General features: G+C 42.8%; 4 protein-coding genes across 5 annotated transcripts; 3 read left to right on the top strand and 1 right to left on the bottom strand.

The window, feature by feature from the left end:
• Positions 1–125: 125 nt before the first annotated feature.
• Positions 126–3,741, bottom strand: LOC117845416 (RCC1 domain-containing protein RUG3, mitochondrial). Of its 2 annotated transcripts, none has more exons than XM_072291538.1 (6): positions 3,220–3,741; positions 2,900–3,039; positions 2,554–2,718; positions 1,908–2,036; positions 1,539–1,694; positions 126–826 (listed from the first exon to the last, which is right to left on the bottom strand). In XM_072291538.1, the coding sequence occupies exons 1-6, from the start codon at positions 3,693–3,695 to the stop codon at positions 624–626; spliced, it is 1,269 nt and encodes a 422-aa protein (XP_072147639.1). In that variant the 5' UTR covers positions 3,696–3,741; the 3' UTR covers positions 126–623. The 2 variants fall into 2 exon arrangements, with proteins under 2 accessions (XP_072147639.1, XP_034582345.1); XM_034726454.2 differs by having other exon boundaries at positions 2,554–2,748; positions 3,220–3,740.
• Positions 3,742–3,833: 92 nt separating this feature from the next.
• Positions 3,834–7,110, top strand: LOC117845420 (uncharacterized). Its single transcript, XM_034726461.2, has 3 exons — positions 3,834–4,145; positions 5,906–6,157; positions 6,705–7,110. The coding sequence occupies exons 1-3, from the start codon at positions 3,906–3,908 to the stop codon at positions 6,816–6,818; spliced, it is 606 nt and encodes a 201-aa protein (XP_034582352.1). The 5' UTR covers positions 3,834–3,905; the 3' UTR covers positions 6,819–7,110.
• Positions 7,111–7,667: 557 nt separating this feature from the next.
• LOC117845421 (uncharacterized) lies at positions 7,668–10,077 on the top strand. Its single transcript, XM_034726462.2, has 2 exons — positions 7,668–7,939; positions 9,707–10,077. Exons 1-2 carry the CDS (start codon positions 7,766–7,768, stop codon positions 9,779–9,781), a joined length of 249 nt encoding a protein of 82 aa, XP_034582353.1. The 5' UTR covers positions 7,668–7,765; the 3' UTR covers positions 9,782–10,077.
• A 3,333-nt stretch (positions 10,078–13,410) lies between these two features.
• On the top strand, positions 13,411–16,314 carry LOC117846065 (uncharacterized). Its single transcript, XM_034727168.2, has 3 exons — positions 13,411–14,216; positions 14,604–15,247; positions 15,357–16,314. Exons 1-3 carry the CDS (start codon positions 13,424–13,426, stop codon positions 16,074–16,076), a joined length of 2,157 nt encoding a protein of 718 aa, XP_034583059.1. The 5' UTR covers positions 13,411–13,423; the 3' UTR covers positions 16,077–16,314.
• Positions 16,315–22,121: the final 5,807 nt, after the last annotated feature.

Here is a 22,121-nt window from a genome sequence, read left to right as displayed (position 1 = left end):
TTGTGTATGCCCAAAGCTGCACTACAAGCAGTTTATGTCAATCAAAGCTTCACCAACTGCGACCTTCAATCAGGATGTATATAGGAACCAGGCCACAACTCTGTATTAAAATGAATGACAACAGCTTTGCATAAAACATTGGCGGGTTTTATTGAACAGCAACTGGAAGCAGGCTACCTGCCCGAGTCACAAATAAAATCAGCAGGCTACAAAATTATGGCCATCTAAACTACAAACAGACTCTACAAACCTCTGGTCACAACTCACAAGGGCACATGTTGTACATTCATGATTCTCACAGTATCATCCTTCGTGTCAGTGCTACAGAAAACCGAGAACGTCTTCCCACAGAAGAACTTTCAGCGCTAGAATTTAAGGATTTGAATCAACTACATCTGTGCTTAACCAGACTTAAGCCAGCCAGAGGGCCTTTCCTGATTTTGTCAGCACGAGGCAGGCTTTTATTGTTTCTTGCTGTTGTCAAATTAAACTCAGCAGGACTTTCCAGTTCCCACCAACAGGGACAGCAGGATTGAATTAGAAGTGAGCATGATCCTCTCTGGAATGAACTTGGATGTAAGAATGTTGAAACATGAGCCCCTTCACAAAGCAGAAACCCCGCGCTATTTCTCAATTTGTTGTGTGGAGACCAAGCACATGGCATGGGAGGCTCCTATTGCAACAGATATGACATGAGGAGGACCCAAATCTTCATCACCATCTCTGAGGAAATTCACCTTGACAGGGAGTGGCTGAACTTCTGGTAGACCAGGGACGCCTAACTGGCAGTCTCTTGCATTTCCCCACATGTACAAGTCACCTTTCTCTGCCCAGAGAAACAGAAGTAAGCTCAGGTGGGTTGCTTAGAGTGAGGAAATGTGATCACCTGCATTTAGCTAATAGGAAGTATTGATGTAGAACTACAATAAAGCAAAGCAACCCAAGATCCAGAAACTAGATCAACCCCATGCCACAAAGAAGTGACCTTTACACTGCAATATGTCAGGGAATCAGAATAGAATTGAGCAATCCGTACTCTAGTTAATGTAAATGCACTAGGACTTCTTTAACTTAAAAAGATTAAAAGATAGCATAGATCGTCATGGAAGAGATTTAATCTGTCGTATATGAATTACAGGGTGAGTATTTGACTTAACAAATTAAAAGATAACACAAACAGTCTTGAGCGACATTTTATCTGTTAAAATAACAGTCGCATATGTATGAATAGGGTGTGTTACCTATATACAGGCATAGTTTCTCCAACATCATAATGTTTTTTTATCTCTAGGATCATATTCAAAATACAGAATATAATTCAGTTTAAATGTAACCATATGGTGGTATATCCTTTTTCATTTCCTGCCGATCATCAGTGAGACATATATTAGCTTTTTCTAGACCAAGGTTCTCTTTTGCAGAATACTTTTACATTTTAGTCAACTAAATAAAGGTAAGTGAGACCAAGAACATGTCAAGCGTAATTGGTAGAGCAATGGGGTAGTGTACAACTAAGAGGAAAGTTGTCTAGATTTCACCTGATATAGCAGCAGAGGTCGATCCTCCGCAGGCTATATAGACAATTCGCTCCTCAGATAAAGCTTTGATGGATAGTGGGACCCTATGGTTTTGGAGGGTTGGATGTCCAAGTTGTCCATGCCCACCATGCCCCCAAGAGAGAACTTCACCTTCATCTGTAAACAGTTTAACAGTGGTGAGACATCTTTCAGATAATACTATGGTGCAACAGCAGGTGTACCGTAAGGTGCTTGCTACAACTGCAGGTTGGAGATTAATAGTTAATACAAATGAAACAAATATCTCCTTATAAATACTGCGGATTTATATTGGTGCCTGTAAGTTCTAAGAAGAGTTCATGACAGACTTTGCAGGTTCTAATAACTCACCAGTCAAAGCTAAAGAATGATATCCACCACATGCTACTTGGATTACACGGATATTTTTCAGACTAGGGACAAGCTGTGGTTTCCAATCACTTGAATTGCTTCCTCTTCCCAGTTCGAAGTTCGAATTTGCTGGAAATGATACACAAGATGTGATTATTCAGCATATCAGTAAATTGACAACATGCATAAGGAAAATTGAAGCTGATAGAAGTAATTAATGAGAGGTGCAACCAGAACTCAGATATAATCAATTCTCCTACAGTAGAAATCCAAAACGAAGGGATGCATTCATTTCCCATCTAACTTAAAAGAATAGAAGAAAAAGGTGCAGATTCTAGCATCATGACAATTGGAGAAGGAATGGATGCACATCGATTCAGAAATGTCTTGTCAATGCTGATATTACCTTTGCTAATTTAATGGGTCAATTTACTAGGGTGACCAACTAAAAACAGCTTCACTGCTCTTCAGAGACGGTACCAAAGACCCAAGTCATCTAGATTGTCTGATAATGGAATGAAGGGTCTGGATATGCTAACAAACACTGGCTATTTACCGGCTACCGCTAAACCATCCAGAAAAAAACGACTATCAGTAATGTGTATGACAGTATGAATTATTGGATTATGTTTAGTCACAGCCTAACCTCCCCAACTCCATAATTGTCCATCTGAAGTCAGCGCCATTGTGAAGAAGCCACCACAAGCTACAGCAGCAACTGGAACAGGCAATGCATTCACCTTGGAAGGAACACTGAGGGAGCCAGCTTCACCTGGGCCACCTCCACTCCCAAGCCCCAACCTTCCATCGCCTTCATCACGACCCCAAGTGTAAAGTTCACCTGTTAGCAAAGTGCAATGATCGGAGATAAGGAGTTTCAATCGCACCAAAAGGCCAGAATGGCATGACTACTGATATTACTACCATCTGATTGCAAAGGATGGTATCAGATCCAAAACTATAGTTTAGCATTGAGAGTGAATCAGACTGACCTGAGTCGGTGATTGCTGCAGTATGCGCTCCACTTGTAGCAATGTGCGTTATGTTCCCATCCCAAGGCCCTTTCACTTGCCTAGGCAAAAGCTCCCTATGGTACACGTAGTGCCCCAGAGCTCCAAATCCACCATAACCCCTGCAGACTACAGTAAACTGAGTGATGCAGCAGCCACATCCATCAAAATGCAATGCATTCTTCGCACGATTTGTTCATGGAGTAATAAAAGGCTACTAATTTAACATCTAATTACATAACATATAAATGCTAAACTTTTCAAGAGCAGTTTCCAAATCAGCAATGTGGCAGTTTCCTCACCAGGTGAAGACGTCACCGGAGGCGGTCAGCGCCGCGGAGTGGATGCCGCCGAGCGCCAGGAGGCGGAGCTCCCGGAGGTTGGGGTTGTGGCGGGGGACGAAGGCGGATGACTCGTCACCGAGGCCGAGGCGGCCGCCGTCGCCCTTGCCCCATACCCATGCGCCTCCTTCGACGAGGAGCGCGGAGTGGAAGAGCCCGCAGGAGATCCCCACCTCCACGCCAGACGTCTCCCCAGCAGAGGGGAGGCGTCCGGGGGTGGGCGCAAGTCGCGGGTCTGAGTCGGGGAGAAGGAGGTGGGCAACGGGGGACGGGTAGAGGCGGCGCTCCTCCTTCCCGCCGCCGAGCTGGCCGGACGCGCCACGGCCCCACGAGAGGAGGGAGAATGGGGTGGTTCCGCTAGAGTAGAGGGTTGGGGTGGCGTTGGAGGCGGACGATGTGGAGAAGCGGCGGCGGCGGGGGAGGAGGCGGCGGAACATTGCCGGCGGCGGCGGCGCGTTTGTTTGGCCTGCGAGGGACGAAGCGGAGGACACGACAACTAGTACGAAATCGGGTTTACGGGTTGGAACCCGTTATGTCCAAGTGCCCGTTTAAAACTAGCAGGTTAACGGGCTCGGCCAACCTCCCCTTTGCCACCGCACCAAGGGAGGTCGGCGAGAGGCCGAGAGCAGCTGGCAGCCGCGGAAGCCATGGCGAACAAGGCGACGGCGGCGACCTCCTGGCGGTGGCGACTTCTGCTGCTGCTCCTCGTCACCGTGGCTGCCCTATGCTGGATTCCCCCGGCCATCGCTGCTGCTGCAGCGGCGGCGGCCGCATCGACGGCCAATGGAGCGCGGAGGTCGCTGCTCGGCTTCGTGGAGGCGCAAGGGAACGCCTCCTACCAGTGCACGCCCTCGGGGCCCTGCATCCCATGCCAGTACTCTGAGAAGGTTGGGCGATTCTCTCTTCTTATGTGACAAAAGGATCGCATTCTATTGGGATTTCGCGTGGGGAAAAAAGATCGATCTTGTTAGGTGACGCAAGAAGATCGTGTTAGGTTTCCTCATTCCAATAGGACTTGGGAATTGCTTGATTTCTTCTTGCTCTGTTTTTTATGTAGCTTATGTGATTCGCGTTCCTGGATTAGAGTTGTAGAAGTTTGTCATTAAAAAAGTTCAGATCTTGCTTAATGCTAACTGAAAAAGATGAGCATATTTGCTGCAAATGTGTATTTGAGTGGGTACTTCGATGTGGTTCACCTAGTAAATTTGTTTCCAGGCGGTGGTTAAGATCAAGTCGTAGTTTGGAGTTCGGACACAATTTAATTGCAGTATCTCGCCCTATTCAGATTCGTTGTTTAAATATGGTTGGTATTGAGGTAGCATCCATGAAGATGAACCAAAAAAAAGGTAGCATGGAGGAGTAGGGCTTTAATTAGCTAGTGATGTTTAGTTATTCTCATTAGTCACTTGATAATTTACACAATGGCAATTAGGTTGTGTGGTTCACGGATTTATTTGACTTGTTAATGTACAACTTTGCTTTAGGGTGGATGGGTGTATTTCTTTGATTTGCCAATCACAGTGTATGGTGCCTGTATATCCTGATTTTTCTGGTTTATGCTACAACATGTATGTCAAAATGTGTGATATTGTACTTAGTGTTTGTTCGAAAAAGAAGGGGGATATTGTGGATTGAGTGGAATGGAGATCATTTGTACCAAGTAGGGTACGTTTTAAGTTGCTCGAAAGGTTTCTTTGTGCCCCATCTTTTTATTGAAGATAACACTGCAGTGTGCATCTTGATGCCATATAAGTTGTGCATTGAAGTGCAAAGTTCTCCTCCATTGGAATTTGGAATTGAAGGCTGAACCTATATAGCTAGAAGCTTTTATGCTGCCCCTTTCTTGACATAGATAACAAACTTTTTCAACTTCAATAGGACTAGATGAATGCTTCTACTCCCTCATTTAAATGATTTCGTTTGTTTTATTGCCAAAATAATTTTCTTGTGAAAGTTATTTGTTTTACAGAAAAAGGTATTACAGCTTGAGCCAAGGTTATGACACATAAATTTCACTTTATCTTTATTGGTTAGAATTTATAACCATCAATTCTCATTGCCACCCATATACTCCCTCCAACTTAGTAATTTTATCGTACAAACAGTGGCTCTTTGTTTCAAGTTTCAACATTGCTTTGTACTGAAAATATATGACCTTAATAATGGTCCCATAACATATACAAACCTAGATTCCTTTGGGCTTGTAGTTTGGCTGATTTTTCGTACTATGAGTTTCGAAAAATGGCAGCCTACTCTTACATCAGTATTTTTTTATGATGGACCATGATTTGCTCAGAATGGAGATGAATTTTCTAGGGTTAGTAAGCATTACCAATGTGAAGGCTTATGCATATATCCATATGAGCATACTAGGAATTATGATAAACATATGTGCAATGTGGCAGGCAGACAGGATTGCTTTCTCCACTAGAAAAAACAACAGATAATTTGGCATCTAAGCATTTAGATGATTCCTGCTGCTGCTGCTTTTTTGTATTGACTTAATTAAGTTGACATTTAAGCATTTAGCAGATATCAAGCCTGGGTTCGGACTTCAGAATTGCAGTTTACAACCATTTGTGCCAACCTCCTTGCTTGCTTTTTTTCCCATTGTATTGGCCTGACAATAACACATCATTCTTTTTAGAATGATGAAAAGTACAGCTGCAGCGAAACTGGCTATCGCCTGCCCTTGAAATGTGTACAAGCGCAAAATGTTACAAAAGAAGGAAACAAGGGCAAGCAGAGGAAGATATTGGATGATGCATCCACATCAGGCGGCACAAAATCCACATCAGGCAGCACAAAATCCACATCCGGTGGCCCTAAGTATTATATTACTTACAGGAGTTGTGTGCCATTGGAGGGTGAAGAGAAGTTATCTGTTCTCGGTTTTGAGGTATTAATCGCAAAACTTCTCTTTTATTAGTACAGAGATTGTAGGACTGTCTGTCATGGATTCTTTATATAGTCTAGTGTAACTTTTCTGCTAATGCTAATACCACATAGAACAAAGAACGGATAGTGAGAAAAAAACTGCGAAAAAAAATCTTACGAAATTGAGAAACAGTTCTGCATATATCATTATATTTGCAAAACTGGGCTCTGAATCCCACCCTTAAATAAGAATGCGCACACCGGCCTTTTCTTCTCAGTTTGCGATAGTAGATATCTAGAGCTTTATGTTTCGACCATGCAGTTTGATATGGATTCCAAATGCTTGCGAAATTGAAGGATCCCGGTACACAACAGCCTGTGTAGTTGTGTACCCTAAAAATGCAACGCATGTGTTGTAGTACCTTTCTAGCACACGCTTGCTCCTTCGACACAAAAATTTCAGATCTTATTGATGGCTTGTTTTCTTTTCATTCTTCATTTGTCTATAAGGAACCAATAAAAAATTCCATTTGTTTCTTAGCATGAATCACAAAGTCATGTTCTTGCAGGTAATAATGGCCGGGATGTTGCTAGTAAGCGGCCCATTTGTATATTACCGGAAACGGCGTACAAATATTATGCAGGGGGCTGCAAGAATCCCAACAAGTCCTCCTAGGTTCTAGTACAGATGATAACTGATTGGAAGCTTAAGTTGTTTTGGTGTACCTTTCTTATGTTTTTTCCCTGCCATTATATTACTGTATTTACACGTGTAATTCTGGAAGAGGCAAAGTGCTTGTTAGGTCTCACAGGAGTAGAAACCACAGTGGCTAGTCTCATTGTGCCTTGCTTTCTTGAGTCAATTCTCGTGTATTATATATACAAATTTATAATTTTGTTACCCCGAAGAAGTTGCCCTAACCAAGGAACAACTTTGTTGCTGTTAATCAATTGTGTGACTTGTCTCAGCCTCAACGCAAACGTGTATGTTATCCTGACAATTATGGGTTGGTTGGACTTGCGAAACTGCAATTTTCTGGGATGACATCGTGCACTGATCTTTATTAATTGTACGATAAATCTTGTCCTTTTGCCGTGGAAGCATTTCGTAAGCGCATATTGCCACTTTATTCTTCTTGTGCGTTCAGACCTATGTTATTCATGTTTAATAGAGATTCATATCCTAACAATTCTGAAAGTTGTAGAAGCTTGATGTCAGAAATGTTAAATGTGGTAGGTGCAGTTGATGAGCTTATTTCATATTTCAAACCACGGAACTTACCAAATATCAAAGATATCTTGATGTCATTTTAGTTCATGCATTTTTAACAAGGGTATAATCAGATTTTCAAACAAGGGCATAATGTCCTTATTTTGTAGTTCATGCATTTCAAACCAGAACATAATCAGACAATCTGCGCAGTAGTTGTTTCCTTCAAAAATTCTCAAATGGTAAGTGTTATACTGTAATTAGCTAAATCACCAGGGTCCCTTGTGCAAAACGCCGTCCACAGCACCCTTCCCCATCGAGCCGTCCGCACGAGTCACTGCTCTGCACGGTCAGGCTCACACCCGCACCTCAACCCCCCGATCTGATTGTATCCGAGCAGGAGCAGCGCCGGCGGCGACGATGGGCGGCGACCATGGCGGCGGGCACGGGGGCGGCGACTTCCGCCAGAAGGTCTGGAGCATGACGGGCGGGCCCTACTGCCGCCCCGTCCACTGGCGCCGCAACACCGCCATCGCCATGTTCGGCGTCTTCCTCGTCTGCATCCCCATCGCCATGAAATCCGCGGAGCTCGAGGTATGCGTGCGCAACCCCCGCCGCCCAGGCTCTAACTCCGCGGCTTCTCCCCTTCCGTGGTGTACATGATCTTAAGGATTTGAGCTAACCCTTAGTCTATCCTAGATATTAGATCTGTGGCGGACGAATATTTGTGGATTTCGTGAGACGTCTCCTTGTTGGAACTAGGAACTGCTTACCCATTCTGTATAGCACATAACCTAGAATGTGGATGTGATAGCCAGTTCGTTAATAGGTACTTTTGCTCTTCATTAGCTGTAAAATCGGAATTTGTGAGTGCTAATGCTTGTATGCCGGTGGAAGTGCCCTTGAATCCATTTAGTATATTGCCGTGGAATGCAGTTTCAGAATATGATGTCACTTCATTGAACGTTGGAGTGGGCTGGCTAGAATGCTGGTTTTTTAAAGAAAAACTGGCTATTTTCTGGCTGTACTGAAACGGTTTGATGTGAAATTTTGATGAATGTGCTTGTTTCCATTGGGACAACTTGCTGACACTCGCATGTTAGCCAGGCATGCACTACTTGTGCACACAGATGCTAATGGATCAATCGGTACCTTGATGCTAATGGTCTCCAATGGCTGTATGCTCTCTAGTTAGCTAAGGTGTAAGGAGTATATAGGCTAATGAGGGGAGTGAGATGCTACAATTTGAGGTTACCAGCTGCCACTTGTGTGCCTAAGCAGTTGGGCTGCTATTTTAATGCCACATTCACTTGTCAGGGAAAACATAATAGAGAGGCAGAATGTAAGCAATTTGTAGAATGTGGGGCTAACCATCCTGCACAGCGAGTGTTTCTTGTAATTTGTCTAAGCTCATGGCTGAACCTCTTTCACTTATCTCTATTGGGTGCCTTTCTGCTGCACACCCAGCGCCTGTGCTTTTAGAACACTGAAAAGAATTAATAGAGTATTGACCTTATCATGTAAACATCATTACAAGTCAATCAATTGATGTATATGTTTTGAGAAAAAGCATCCACCAGGAAGTTAAATGGAGCATTTGTACTTTCTAGTACGCCCAAAAGGATTTTTGGGTGCTTATGATAGGCATGGGGGCAGCTGTCCTTCCACATGTAGGTAATCTAGTACAAGCAGAGTACATAATTTACTTATTTTTAGAAAGATTTGTAGCGATGTATGATACGTTCATTACGTCTTATGGTATCTTTCACAGAGAATGGAAATAACCAATGCAGGAATGTGCATTTTCTGTTCTAAAGCAAATGATATACTGAAATAAATTATGGAGCATTGTTATTGTTATACATGTTGAATGCTTCGCCCATGTCTTGATTGACATATTCTGTACCTGTGAGAGCATGTGTTATGTGGTATGATAAACTGAGCTGAGTCGCTTCTCTGAAAAATGTGCTGCATTTGGGCAAATTCTTGTTGACAGCTGTCAAGTATGAAACAAATTTACAGGGTACCTGTTATAAGATATTTTTCTATGCTCATTAAAATGTTTTATTTTTCAATTTAAAAAGGTGTATTATTTTCAGTTCTTAGAACAATATAAAATGTTCCAATTATTACTTTTATGTAAAGCAGTAACACAAATGCATGCCAAAAATGAATATCTGCATGATTGAAATGATATACCTATGTAATACAATCAGGAACTGCTGTTTGTGTAATATGGTTGGGGTTCCAGAGTTGGCCCTGTCACTAAGAGGCATGCATACTGATTTAATGTGCCAATCGTTTTGTTTTAAAATAGATTGTGGAAATATCAGTGCTAACAAATGTAATACTTCTATGCAGCAACGCCCGCATCACCCAGTCCGACCAATCCCATCGCAACTGTGGTGCAAAAACTTTGGCAAGAAGGAGTACTGAAGGACCTTCTCCAACTAGCATGGAATGAGGGTACCTTTGCTTTTGCCTTCTTTTTGTCAAAACTTGTGCTCAGCGATAACGCTGGATGAAGTGTTATGGGCATATTCTGGAATGCTTCATGTAATGTCTTTTGACACTTTTTTTCTCTCAATCATGTTATATGAGGAGTGCCTGTTGAACTCAAATAAACTGGTGATTCATAAGCCTCTGATGAATTTACTTGAGGGGTTTTATGCTGTGATGTAGACATGGCATTTTACCTTTGCCCCACTTAATGTTGAAGGTTCCTTCTTGTATATGTGATGGACTGATAGTGATGCTATGCCTTCATCAGTTCGTTTCAGAGTTGAATCTACTTGGGATCTGATTTGATACGGTTGGGAACATGAAACACTTTTTTCCCCGCTTGACGTATGGCCTGAACTCTACTCTGGTGGTTTTCGAGCATAACATGGTCTCAGCTCAGGAAGAATTGTATTAGTCTAAGTCAGGTTTGGATCATCTTGCCCGGAATTTAGAACTTGTGATGCTTAATTTAGCAATGCCTACTAAAGATGCTGCGCTCCTCATGTCTATCTGGTGTCTAGCTAGATTCTATTCTAATAGTGCCACTAGGCAGATATACTTAAAAACTTAAACCGCTCAGCAATTTCGGTATATATCACTTCATTTGTATATACATTTCCGTCCGTTTTTAGATATTAGTTGAATGGATACAATGATTAACCTGGACAAATTGTTTCATTTTTTGCGAGGAATGGAGCAACCAAATGTTGCTTTAGTTTATTTGTTTGGCGTGGGATGGTAAGAAATCACAGGACCCGTTGCATACTCGCAGCGACGGGAAGGCAACAAAGAATCATCTTTTCTTTGGGCATCATCGATCGTTGCAATGACAGAGAAGTTGCATCACTAGATCATGTTCAGGACGGTGATGTCGCACCGGATGTAAAAAGCAATCGTCTTTAGGTACTCTGACTCGTTCAGCTCTTCCCTCGCCATCAAATATTCAAATCCAGGAAGACCCAGCAATTGTTTGTAAGTCCTCGGGCTTGCTCATCGGCAATATCGTGCGGATGGCTTCGCCACTGCGCGCGCCGAACTAGGTATTATTCGGCGTGGACGTTGATTCGTGGATTCGCCGGCGTGCGGTCGCCGTTGGAGTAGCACCAGATGCGCCACGTCCAGGAGTGACCACCTCGCCGGTCGCCGCCCGTTTGGCCTGAGAGTAGCCCCTGAACCTGAGGACGGATTTTTTTGACGCAGACGGGGGGATTCCAACACTTTACCAGCGGATTGGAAGGGAAGTTTATGATTTGTGTTTGCTATAAAATATGGGACTATATTTTAAAACATTCTGTTGGTCCAGCCGGTTAAAAGAAATGAACCATCGAACAAAGGATTTAAGCGGTTCGCATCATAACTATACTCGCGCGTGATCACCTGCTTCATCCTCATTAAGCATTCTAATTCACTTCCCTACAGGAGAAATGACATAACACTTAGTTTATTTTCTCTTCCCAAATCATTTATGAGGAATAACATTCTAATTCATTTCAACAACTTTTTAGGTTAGACCCAATTACCCAAAATATTTATAACTTGCAGCCCTACGGGAGACGACTCTGGTAGAGCCACCACTGCCACCATCAAAATGGTCCTGCAGTCCTATGCATGTTGTTATCCATTTTTGCAATCTCGGGCGAGCGGTGACGCATGGGTGCAGGCAAGCGGCAACCATGAGCGGCCCCTGATAAGAGGATTAGGCTCGATCTATATTTCAATAGGTAGGATAAATTCGATTGGTGGAGACTCGACATCAATCTAGCTCTAATCAAGAGCGAATTGCTACACCGTAGCTCCCTTAATTATATCAACCATGCAAAGTACAATTGACTGTCATCAAAAAGACTAATTTTTACAAGTGAATGAAAAACATGAATAACTTAATTTGAATATTGTAGATAATACGAAGCACCTGATTTGTGAGGAAATGGGCTAAAGTCCACAACCTATTACATGGCTATGTGGACCTCTTCCAAGGTGGTGCAGCACCGTCTTTTCTGTTCCATCTGTTAGGCCAGGTGGAGGTCGACCTACTGATTTGGACATGTTATCACAAAATGGACCGAAAAGGATGATTAAATTACACTTTCTTCATGCAGACAGTAAGACTATTAGGCGTTGCACTTTCTTCATGCAGACAACGCCTAATAGTCTTACTGTCTACATAAGAAAGTGTATTTAATCATCCTTTTTGGTCTATTTTTTTTTATCATGTCAAGGTATAGCTGTATCTTTCTGAATTCTTAGCAGACCTCTGGATTTGCAATAATATCAATACAAATCTCAGGGTCAATTATAAATTCTTCAGCCATTGGACGTAGCATATATATGCCTTTCTTTTTAAAACGAGAAGCATATGTCTTTCCCTGTTTACTTTGAGATTTCAAATGCATCCAACATGAACATGGCTTCAAAGCCGTCCCACTAGTAGTGTTAACCAGCACCTCAACCTAGCTTATCTAAAATTCTCCCTAAATTCCTGCAGCTAGCAACACTCAGGAAATTCACCTAGTTGTTTTTAAATGAAAAGGCGTCTCCTCGTACGATCCCGGAAAAGAGCCGTGGTTTAGGTTATGTTTGGGCGATGCTCGTGGGAATAATGTTTCACTGGCTATAGCTTACTGCGTTCAGTACGATCGATCCGTGGTTCAGTACGTTCAGTGCATGGGCATATACATGGTCGTCCGCTCGTCCCGTCAATGGATGCGCTTGGAATCAGTTCTTTACATTTTTACGAAGGAACAGTTCTTTGCATTTCATTAGTATACATGTGAACCTCTTCCAAGGTGGTGCAGCACCGTCTCTTCTGCTCCGTCTGTTAGGCCAGGTGGAGTTCGACCTACTGATTTTACTTGACTTGGACATGTTATTAAAAAATAGATCGAAAAGGATGATTAAATTACACTTTCTAAGACTATTAGGCGTTGTATTTTCTTCATGCAGACAACGTCTAATAGTCTTACCGTCTACATAAGAAAGTATATTTAATCATCTTTTTTTTATCATGTCAAGGTATAGCTGTATCTTTCTAAATTCTTAGCAGAGCAGGCTCTGGATTGCAATAATATCAATACAGATCTCAGGGTCAATTATAAATTCTTCTGCCATTGGACGTCTCCAGTGAAAGAGCAGCATATATATGCCTTTCTTTTTAAAACGAGAAGCATATGCCTTTCCCTGTTTACTTTGAGATTTCAAATGCATCCAACGTGAACATGGCTTCAAAGCCGTCCCACTAGTAATGTTGGCCAACACCTCAGCCTAGCTTATCTAAAATTGTCCCTAAATTCCTGCAGCAATACTCAGGAAATTCACCTAGTTGTTTTTAAATGAAAAGGCGTCTCCTTGTACGATCCCGGAAAAGAGCCGTGGTTTAGGTTATGTTTGGGCGATGCTCGTGGGAATAATGTTTCACAGTGTATACTAATGAAATGCAAAGAACTTTTCCTTCGTAAAAATGTAAAGAACTGATTCCAAGCGCATCCATTGACGGGACGAGCGGACGACCATGTATATGCCCATGCACTGAACCACGGATCGATCGTACTGAACGCAGTAAGCTATAGCCAGTGATCAATGGCCAGCGTAGCCCCCGTCGAGGAAGCCCCGCCGCCACCAGTTGCTCCCTCAAGAGCAGCAGCAAATGCCCTGCCGGTGGGCACACTGGATCCGCAGCTGTTCATGGCCGCTTGCTGCGGCGACAACAATCTGCTCAAGGAACTGCTGAGGCTGGACGAGGGGCGAGTCGTCGTGCAAGTCGAGCCTCCGCTTGCTCCCTCCTCTGGCGCAGCAGCCTCGGGGTCGTTGCATCATCAGCTCCTCCAGCTCGATGCGGTGACCGGCAACGAGGGGGACTCCCTACTCCATGTCGTCGCTGCCCGCGGCAGCGGCGACGGCGGCCGCCGGTTCCTCGACTGCGCCAAGACGATCTACCGCGGCAACAACGGCCTCCTGGCCGCACGCAACAACAAGGGCGACACGCCCCTGCACTGCGCCGCCGCCGCCGGGAGCGCCGGCATGGTCTCCTGCCTCGTTGCTCTCAAGACCGCCGAGGCCGAGGTGGCCGGCGGCGACATGACAGCTGTGAAGGAGTTCCTGAGGACAAGGAACAACTGCGGGGAGACCGCCCTGCACCAAGCGGTCCGCGCTGCCAGCAAAGCCTGCATAGACAAGCTGCTGCTGGTTGATCCAAGTTTGGCGACCACCGTTCCACTTGAGGGCGAGGAGGGCGCTTCCCCATTTTACCTGGCGTTTTCATTAGGTGACGTGGATATTGCACGCCATCTATTCGACGAAAATAACGGCCAGCTTTCCTACTCTGGACCGGACGGACAAAATGTGTTGCATGCGGCTGTTTCTCGTGGTCAAGGTAAGTAATTAAAAATGATAATATTACTAGCTTAGCTATTCTTTCTTAGCTATCTTGGGTCCCAAAATATAGTTGAGCTAGTTCAGGTTTTTTTCCTATGAAAAACTATCTCTAGTTTGACCAAGTTTATAGGAAAAAACTATTCACATATACAAAACCAAATAAGTATACCATGAAAATATATTCCACAACTGATTTGATGGCACTAATTGGGTGTCATAAATCTTGATATATTTTTATACAAATTTAGTCAAACCTAAACCTAAGGTGGTTTGAGTTTGTTCAAAATTAAATATATCTAGATTTTGAGAGGAAGACCTCTCCGTACTGGTAATTAAGAGTGAGATAGATTATCCCAATTAAATACTGCAACCGCATGTACGGCAGCGCTGCCTACGCTTTTGGAGTGGCTCAAGGACCTGACGGTGGACGTGCAACAAGGCAGCGTGCCTCTTGTCTCGCATCTGGCACAGCAGAGGGACAAGCAGACGGGGAGCACTCCTCTTCACTTGGCTGCGTCGCTGGAGGGTTGGCCATGCGTGGGGATTCTTTCAAAGTGGTTCCCAAACGTTTGGCCGCGGCCAAAACCAGCGGTCGCGCTACTGCTAGATGCCAACACATGTGCAGCGGCGTATCAACCGGACGCTGAAGGATTGTACCCTATACATGTCGCTGCCTTGGCTGACAGCCTCGATGCAGTCAGGGTCATTCTGGAGAGGTGTCCGGACTGCGCCACCCTGCGAGACGCCAGGGGAAGGACTTTCCTCCATGTCGCCGTTGAGGCGGAAGCGTACAGAGTCGTTGAATATGCCTGCCGCCGGATGCACAAGGAGCTTCCACCCGTTATTCTGAACATGCAGGATAACAACGGGGACACTGCGGTGCACCGAGCTGTCCATGTTGGGAATCTGCCGGTTTTTAACTGCCTAATCCGGAATCGGCGTGTGCATCTGAATATGCCAAACAAGGATGCGTTGACGCCTTATGATCTCTCATGGGTTAGAATCCCGTCGTCGTTCTATTATGATATGGCAAGTAACAAGCTACTCTCTCTTATTTTTACTATCTGTTACACAAATTCAGATACTAGCTCGATCATATATCTAACAATAATATTAATTTGCCCATTCTTGCATGCAGAATCCAAGGGGTCTCATACAGTTATCACTACAATTCGTGGGAGCTCCATGCGGTGGAAGTCGCCCCGACCTCTTATCCCTAAATCACAACCCGAAAATAGACAACGACAGGCTCTCGGCGCATCTAACGAATGCCGCGCACATGCTGGGCCTTGTGTCGGTGCTTGTTGCTGCCGTGACATTTGCATCAGCTTTCACCTTGCCCGGAGGTTACTACCAAACCGGCTCGGACAAGGCCGGCGCGCCATTGCTTGCTGGGAGCTACGCCTTCGATGCGTTCATCCTCTCCGATACGCTGGCGTTCATCTGCTCGTGTATGGCTACCTTCAGCCTCATCTTCGTTGGGGTGCCTGCGATGGACATCTCTCTACGCTACTGGTACTTCCAGCTTTCCGCCCTCTTGCTGCGCAGCAGCGGAAGAAGCTTGGTGGTCGCCTTCGCGCTGGGGCTGTACCTGGTGCTGGCTCCGATTGCTCGCGCGACTGCCACCGCGGTCTGTGTGATTATCTTTACGTGTTCACTCTATGGGAATTCGGAAGCCTGGCAGATGCTTCGTGTTGCGGATGCGGCCCGTGAGAGATTGGGAACTCGGATGCACGTCGCATGGACTCTTGGGCTCACGTTCTATAACGTCTTTGGCATTGTGTTTCTAAACTTCTGGTCCTTCGTAATAATCTTCGGCCTCCCAGCAGCAATTCGGAAGGTGGTGCATGCAAAGTAGTAGTTCGGACAAGCTAGATTCGTTTGAGTCATGACGAGACGAAGAAAAAAAGCAAGTGGAAAATTAAACATTTGCCTATCTATCTTATTATACACACACCAAGAATGATGTACCAATACTACTAGAGGATCCACTTCTAGCACCGGTCGTTTGAGTCATGACAAGACGAAGAAAAAAAGCAAGTGGGAAAATTAAACATTTGCCTATCTATCTTATTATATACACACCACTTCTAGCACTGGTCGGTAACCCCCTTTAGTACCGGACGCCCAACCGGTATCGCTAGGTCGGTACTAAATGCCACGCCATTTAGTACCGGTCAGCCCAACCGGTACTAAATGCGCCATTTAGTACCAGTTGGTAACACTAATCGGTACTAAACTGCAAGCCATGTCGCGCTATTGAGGACGGCAGTTCAGTACTAACCGGTACTAAGTTTATTCCTTTTCTTTTTTTATTTACCCTTTTGTTTTAATTCGTATTCGTATTCAACAGAGCTTTTACTAATAATATTAGGTTAATATATCGACCCATTCAAATCATTAACACTCAATAGTCCGTACATCAATACTTAAGGTTTTAGAGAGAACAAGTTCAAATCCATGCCACATAGCTTAAGTATCCAATCGTAAAGCCTAGAACTTCATCAATATAAGCTAGAGCATGAGTTAGTACACTCTCTAGTACTTCATAAGGACGGTCACATGCACTATCATAAATCTCAAAGAATGGAGACGGCGTCAGCTGAAATGACATGTAGAAAGTGAGATGAGCATGGAGCTTGAAATCTCCAGTGTGTATCGGGTTTCCATCGGTGTAACTATAATTCAGCACATCCAAGACTTGAGCAAGAATAGCATGAAAGCTCATTGCTATCAAGGTTTGACCAAAGACACCCTAAAAGAAGAGAATAACGTGATGAAATTTAAAAGATGTAACATAATTAAAGATAAAAGGATGATTAAATTTGTTCCATACCATGTCATGTTGATTCAGCTGATAAAACCTCTCAGTAGTCCTAGTCACATTGCTTTCTCCGTCCTTGAGCGCCTTTATTCGAAAATATGAGAAGTCTGGCACAAAGTACCCATCATCCTTAAGCTATTGTAGGCAGGCCTCCACAACGGTCCTTTCAAAAGTTACCCTACTTGGTGCTAATTGACCCCATGCGGCAATTGAAACCATCGGAATGGGCTGTCCTTGTACTCTCATCCAGTTGGCCAGTGTTTCTCGAACAGGTACTTGAAAAGATATATTTACTCTTTTAAAATTTTATGGACCAACTATCTCAGATTGCACTAAAGGAGAAGTACCACCTAGAGTTTCCACGACAACTTTCAGCCATTTAATATTGTCGATAAGCTACATTATATGTAAGTAAATTTAGTTCATGTGTAGTAAAAAACTCAATTACAATAAGGAAAGAATATTACTATTTAGGGAATTGTTTCTCTGCTTGGATCGCATTTTGGCAAGTTAGTGACACGATTAGGGAAGTGAATTCCTGGAGGACGAGCCAATGGTGGCTCCTCGAAAATGTAGTGTCCACGGCTGCCACTGCCACGGCGGCCACCTCCATACCCGCCACCACCACGACGAGAAGAGTTTTCACTTACCATAGTTAGTCCAAACTGTCCAAATAAAATTGTGATAAGATAATTCGCTACAATTTTTCTTAACTAGTCAACTTTGCCACCAATAATACATTGTCATATACGCACATCATATATATTGAAATAAATCTAGACCATCATTTCATAGCCATCCACAATTCTATCACAATGCTACCCATGAATATCTACATGTCCTCTAAGAGATATAGCCTTATGCCATAATTGTATCAAAAAAATAATTACTTAGCATCCAATACAAATTGGTATCTAATTCAAACAAAATCATAGCTATTTTAATCCAATACGGGTAGTAAAATCATTTTAATGCATCAACATTAAAATTATCAAAAAAATAAAACCTATTCGGGAGAGCGCGCAGGGGAGGCGAGGCGGCGTGTGAGGGAGGCGGGGGAGGGAGAGGCGCGGTGACGGGGACGACAACTGGGTATGGGGTGGCGGTGGTCGGAGATGGGGACGAGGATGGGTTGACGGCAACGACAACAGGGGCGACGGGCGATGGAGCCGGGGATGGGGCAACGGTGATGGAGACGGGGATGGGGATAGGACGGGGCGGGGGTGATGGCAATGGAGATGGGGATGGGGACGGGACCGGCATGGCGGCGATGGGAGACGGCGATGGCGACGGGGACGGGGCGACGACGGTGGGTGAGGGCGACAGGGCTGGGGCTGGTGTAGCGCAGAGGGAGGAACTGCTAATTTTTGGAAGCTGCTAAGTGTTTGGAGAATATGAAATATTTATAGCAGGGACACTTTAGAACCGGTGCTAGCATTTGTCCGGTACAAAATTCCTCCATTTAGTACCGGCCAGGGCTCCCGACCGGTACTAAAGTTGCTAAATGGCGGGATTTGAAATTAGGGGCATTTAGTACCGGTTCCAGCCTTTGCCCGGTACTAAATTCCTTCATTTAGTATCAGGCATACTTCCGATCGGTACTAAAGTTGCCAAATTGACAGGAGCTGAAACTATTCGCCTCCAGCAGTTTTCTTTCCCGTGCACACTGTCTTAATTCTAATAAAATATTTCAATCATTACGACAAGGTTGTCACATGTATATATGTATATATGTATATATATATATGTATATATGTATATGTGAAATAGTAGAGATAAAAATTCATCACAAATATTAACCAGAGTACATTACATATAAAATTCATCATACATATTAAAGTAAATGAAATACTTAGAACCTAGGATCGTCCACATCGTGACCATTAATCATCGCAACATACAAACTACGATTTATATCGATAATGTCAATTCCTAAGAACCTATCAACATAATCTACCATATATATAGATGAGATATTATTTAGAACATAGGATCGTCCACATCACGCGACCGTTAATTTGAGAGACAAAAGATAAACCAATCCTAAAATAATGGTACAGCATGAAATATACAAGTCGAGTCCACCTACTCTCGCTGAATATCATAAAGAAATCTTGAAATAATTATCCAAACATCTTTTGGAGTAAGTGCCATATTTTCATAATAGAAGTACGGTGGCCCAATAGTGTAAAGGACCTGTTCACTAAGCATGGCCTATTTTAGCAATCCAAAACCAAACATAAGTCAATGAGTCAAGGTCAGTGAACAAATCTCTGCCTGAACCGGCTATTGGCCACCATACTTCTATTATGAAAATCTGGCTTAAAAGGTGTTTGAAAAACTATTTCAAAATTCTTTTATGATGTTCAGCCAGAGTCTGTAGACTCGAAGTTATTCTGTTCTCTGGTATTGGAGGAGCAAAGGTGTTACATCTATTGCCGGTCCATCTGCATCATATTACGTAAAAAATGGATATAGAGCTTCATATTAGATAAAGAACTTGATCAATATTAGATAGGGGAAAGATAGAATAAATGTGCTTATAATATTTAGTCCTTACTCTAAAAAACTCTCCATTCTCCTCGTTCTAAAATATCAACAAGTACTCCATTTGTAACATAAAAATCATTTTAAAAACTCTCCATTCTCCTCATTCTAAAAGAACAACACGCTAGTACTCCATTTGTAACATAAAGCTCATTTAAAAAACTCCTCATTCACCTCGTTCTAAAAAACTCTCCATTCTCCTCGTTTCAAAAGATTAACAAGTACTCTATTAGTAACATAAAACTCATTCTAAAAAACTCTCCATTCTCCTCACTCTAATAAAAAAACTCTCCATTCTCCTCAATTAGCTCATTCAAAAAAACCTAGAATACTATGACCAGAGGAGGGATAATAAAGTTGCTAACCGGTCTAGTGAAGAAGCTGGTCGAGTGAAGAAAAACGAAATCCGAGCAAATGGTTGAGCTTGCTCGGGGGGGAAGCTAAGGAAGCAACTCATTTATATATAGAGCAAATGGTTGACATTAGTACCGGCTGGTAGCTTCAACCAGTAGGAAGTGAAACCATTTAGTACCGGTTGAAGCTACAAGCTAGTACTAAATGTCATTCTCACCATGTAGCACCGACTGAAGCCACCAGCCGGTACTAAATGGCTTCACGAGGAATCTAGATGTCGGCCATGCAGTCCACGTGCTGCCATTTAGTACCAACTAAACTGGTACTTCAGGAGCTCCGGTGGCACTGTGCGTGACGACCGGTTGTGCGTTAGTACCGGATGAAAAAGTATCCGGTACTGACGTGTTGGATGAATGCTCAGTTTTCCAATAGTGTTCATTACCATTCTACCTCACCAGGGCACAATAACCTGTCTTTGTGTGCGCTATGTTTGTTTTCCTCCTTTCAAAACAACAGTATGTATCGTCCATCGATGTGTTGTTACAATGAGTCATTTGTTTCCTCGATCGTATTGGCCATCGTGAATGCAGATAGTATACGTCACTGCTCTGCTCAGAGTCCATCTGATCTTACATCGTTTTCATGAGTTACTAGCTAGTACTCGTATCATCCTGTACCATGCTAACGCCAAGATTATATTTGGTAATGCAAATTGAACAACCGAAAGGCTGTACATATGGTGCAGTTAGCTATCGCAGAAGGTTACAGATCCGCAATTATCATCTGAAGAAGTATATATGTGGGTCTATATATGTGGGTCGCATATCAGCTTAGTTATTTGGGTTGTTTGTGAACTTAGAGGGTGTTTGTTTCCTAGGGGATAAATTTTAGCCTCTGTCACATCGGATGTTTGAATACTAATTAGAAGTATTAAATATAGGCTAATTACAAAACTAATTGCACAGGTGGAGGCTAATTCGCGAGATGAATCTATTAAGCCTAATTAATCCATTATTTGACAATGTGGTGCTATAGTAACCATTTGCTAATGATAGATTAATTAGGCTTAATAGATTCATCTCGTGAATTAGCCTAGGGTTTCTGCAATTAGTTTTATAATTAGCTCATGTTTAGTCCTCCTAATTAGCATCCGAACATTCGATGTGACAAGGGCTAAACTTAGCCTAAGGATCCAAACACGCCCTTAAGTTGCATTTTAGATGAGAGTGAAGAAGAGACCGCATACATGCATAACAGCCAAAAATGATAACATCACACATGTGCATGAAAATCCAAAACAAAAAAGTTATAAATCCTAAACCGAGCATCCAAATTAAATTTCGATTCCACCATTGCATTTGTTATAACAAGATCTTCAAAATAAGATCACACTCGACTATATTTGGATAATATTTTAAAAATCACTTTTTTAAATATAAGATAATTTTTTACCACTACGAACACATGCTTCGACACTAGAAACAAAAGATTAAACATGATGAACAAATAATAATATACTGCGAACAAAAGGTTGAACGTTATGAACAAATAAGTTGACATCATCGAACAACTTATTATGCAAAATGAACAAATTACTCTCGGAGAAGAACAAATATGTACATATGACAGACAATACTCTTGAAAAGTGAACAGATTATTCTTTGAAGGCGAACAAATTATCTCTTGAGGACGCACAAACTATGTACATTGACAAATAAGTTAGTATGTAAAATTAATAAATCAATTTGTATCACCAACTAATCGATCAAGGACTAAATTATATACATTCGAAATAAATTATACAAACTGATGGAGCAAAATAATAATATATATCGAACAAATTATATGAACTCATTGAACAAAATATCTGTCTATACCTCAAACAAATTGCAGGACCACACGGAACAAGTATTATACAAAATGAACAAAAATATCAAACAACGCAAACAAATAAGTCTGCATCTGGAACATATGTCTCGACATGCGAGTCAATATGGCTCGACATGCGAATCAATAATTATATATACGTTAATCATATTATGTTCTGCCAAAAAATATTTCGATCAGCACGAACACACAAAAATGTATTTAAGGAAAACAATAGAACATATAGTCTTTGACGAATAATTCAATCATCATGTACAAGTATCTACTTGGAAAAAATTATTAAAAAATAAA

The sequence above is a fragment of the Setaria viridis genome, chromosome 2 (assembly GCF_005286985.2).
Source record: "Setaria viridis chromosome 2, Setaria_viridis_v4.0, whole genome shotgun sequence".
In the NCBI taxonomy this organism is placed as follows: Eukaryota; Viridiplantae; Streptophyta; class Magnoliopsida; order Poales; family Poaceae; genus Setaria; species Setaria viridis.
The sequence above is the reverse complement of the archived record's forward strand: the minus strand, read 5'-3'. Positions and strand labels throughout refer to the sequence as shown.

Excerpts from the sequence above, each read along its gene's own strand:
- LOC117845416 (XM_034726454.2), bottom strand. The coding sequence starts at position 3,695 with ATGTTCCGCCGCCTCCTCCCCCGCCGCCGCCGCTTCTCCACATCGTCC. Across the intron at positions 3,040-3,219 it reads TCCGGTGACGTCTTCACCTG|GGGTTATGGTGGATTTGGAG; the intron begins GTGAGGAAACTG and ends TGTAGTCTGCAG. Across the intron at positions 2,037-2,553 it reads ACAATTATGGAGTTGGGGAG|CAAATTCGAACTTCGAACTG; the intron begins GTTAGGCTGTGA and ends TATCATTTCCAG.
- LOC117845420 (XM_034726461.2), top strand. The coding sequence starts at position 3,906 with ATGGCGAACAAGGCGACGGCGGCGACCTCCTGGCGGTGGCGACTTCTG. Across the intron at positions 4,146-5,905 it reads CATGCCAGTACTCTGAGAAG|AATGATGAAAAGTACAGCTG; the intron begins GTTGGGCGATTC and ends CATTCTTTTTAG. Across the intron at positions 6,158-6,704 it reads TATCTGTTCTCGGTTTTGAG|GTAATAATGGCCGGGATGTT; the intron begins GTATTAATCGCA and ends ATGTTCTTGCAG.
- LOC117845421 (XM_034726462.2), top strand. The coding sequence starts at position 7,766 with ATGGGCGGCGACCATGGCGGCGGGCACGGGGGCGGCGACTTCCGCCAG. Across the intron at positions 7,940-9,706 it reads TGAAATCCGCGGAGCTCGAG|CAACGCCCGCATCACCCAGT; the intron begins GTATGCGTGCGC and ends ACTTCTATGCAG.
- LOC117846065 (XM_034727168.2), top strand. The coding sequence starts at position 13,424 with ATGGCCAGCGTAGCCCCCGTCGAGGAAGCCCCGCCGCCACCAGTTGCT. Across the intron at positions 14,217-14,603 it reads GGCTGTTTCTCGTGGTCAAG|CGCTGCCTACGCTTTTGGAG; the intron begins GTAAGTAATTAA and ends CATGTACGGCAG. Across the intron at positions 15,248-15,356 it reads CGTCGTTCTATTATGATATG|AATCCAAGGGGTCTCATACA; the intron begins GCAAGTAACAAG and ends TCTTGCATGCAG.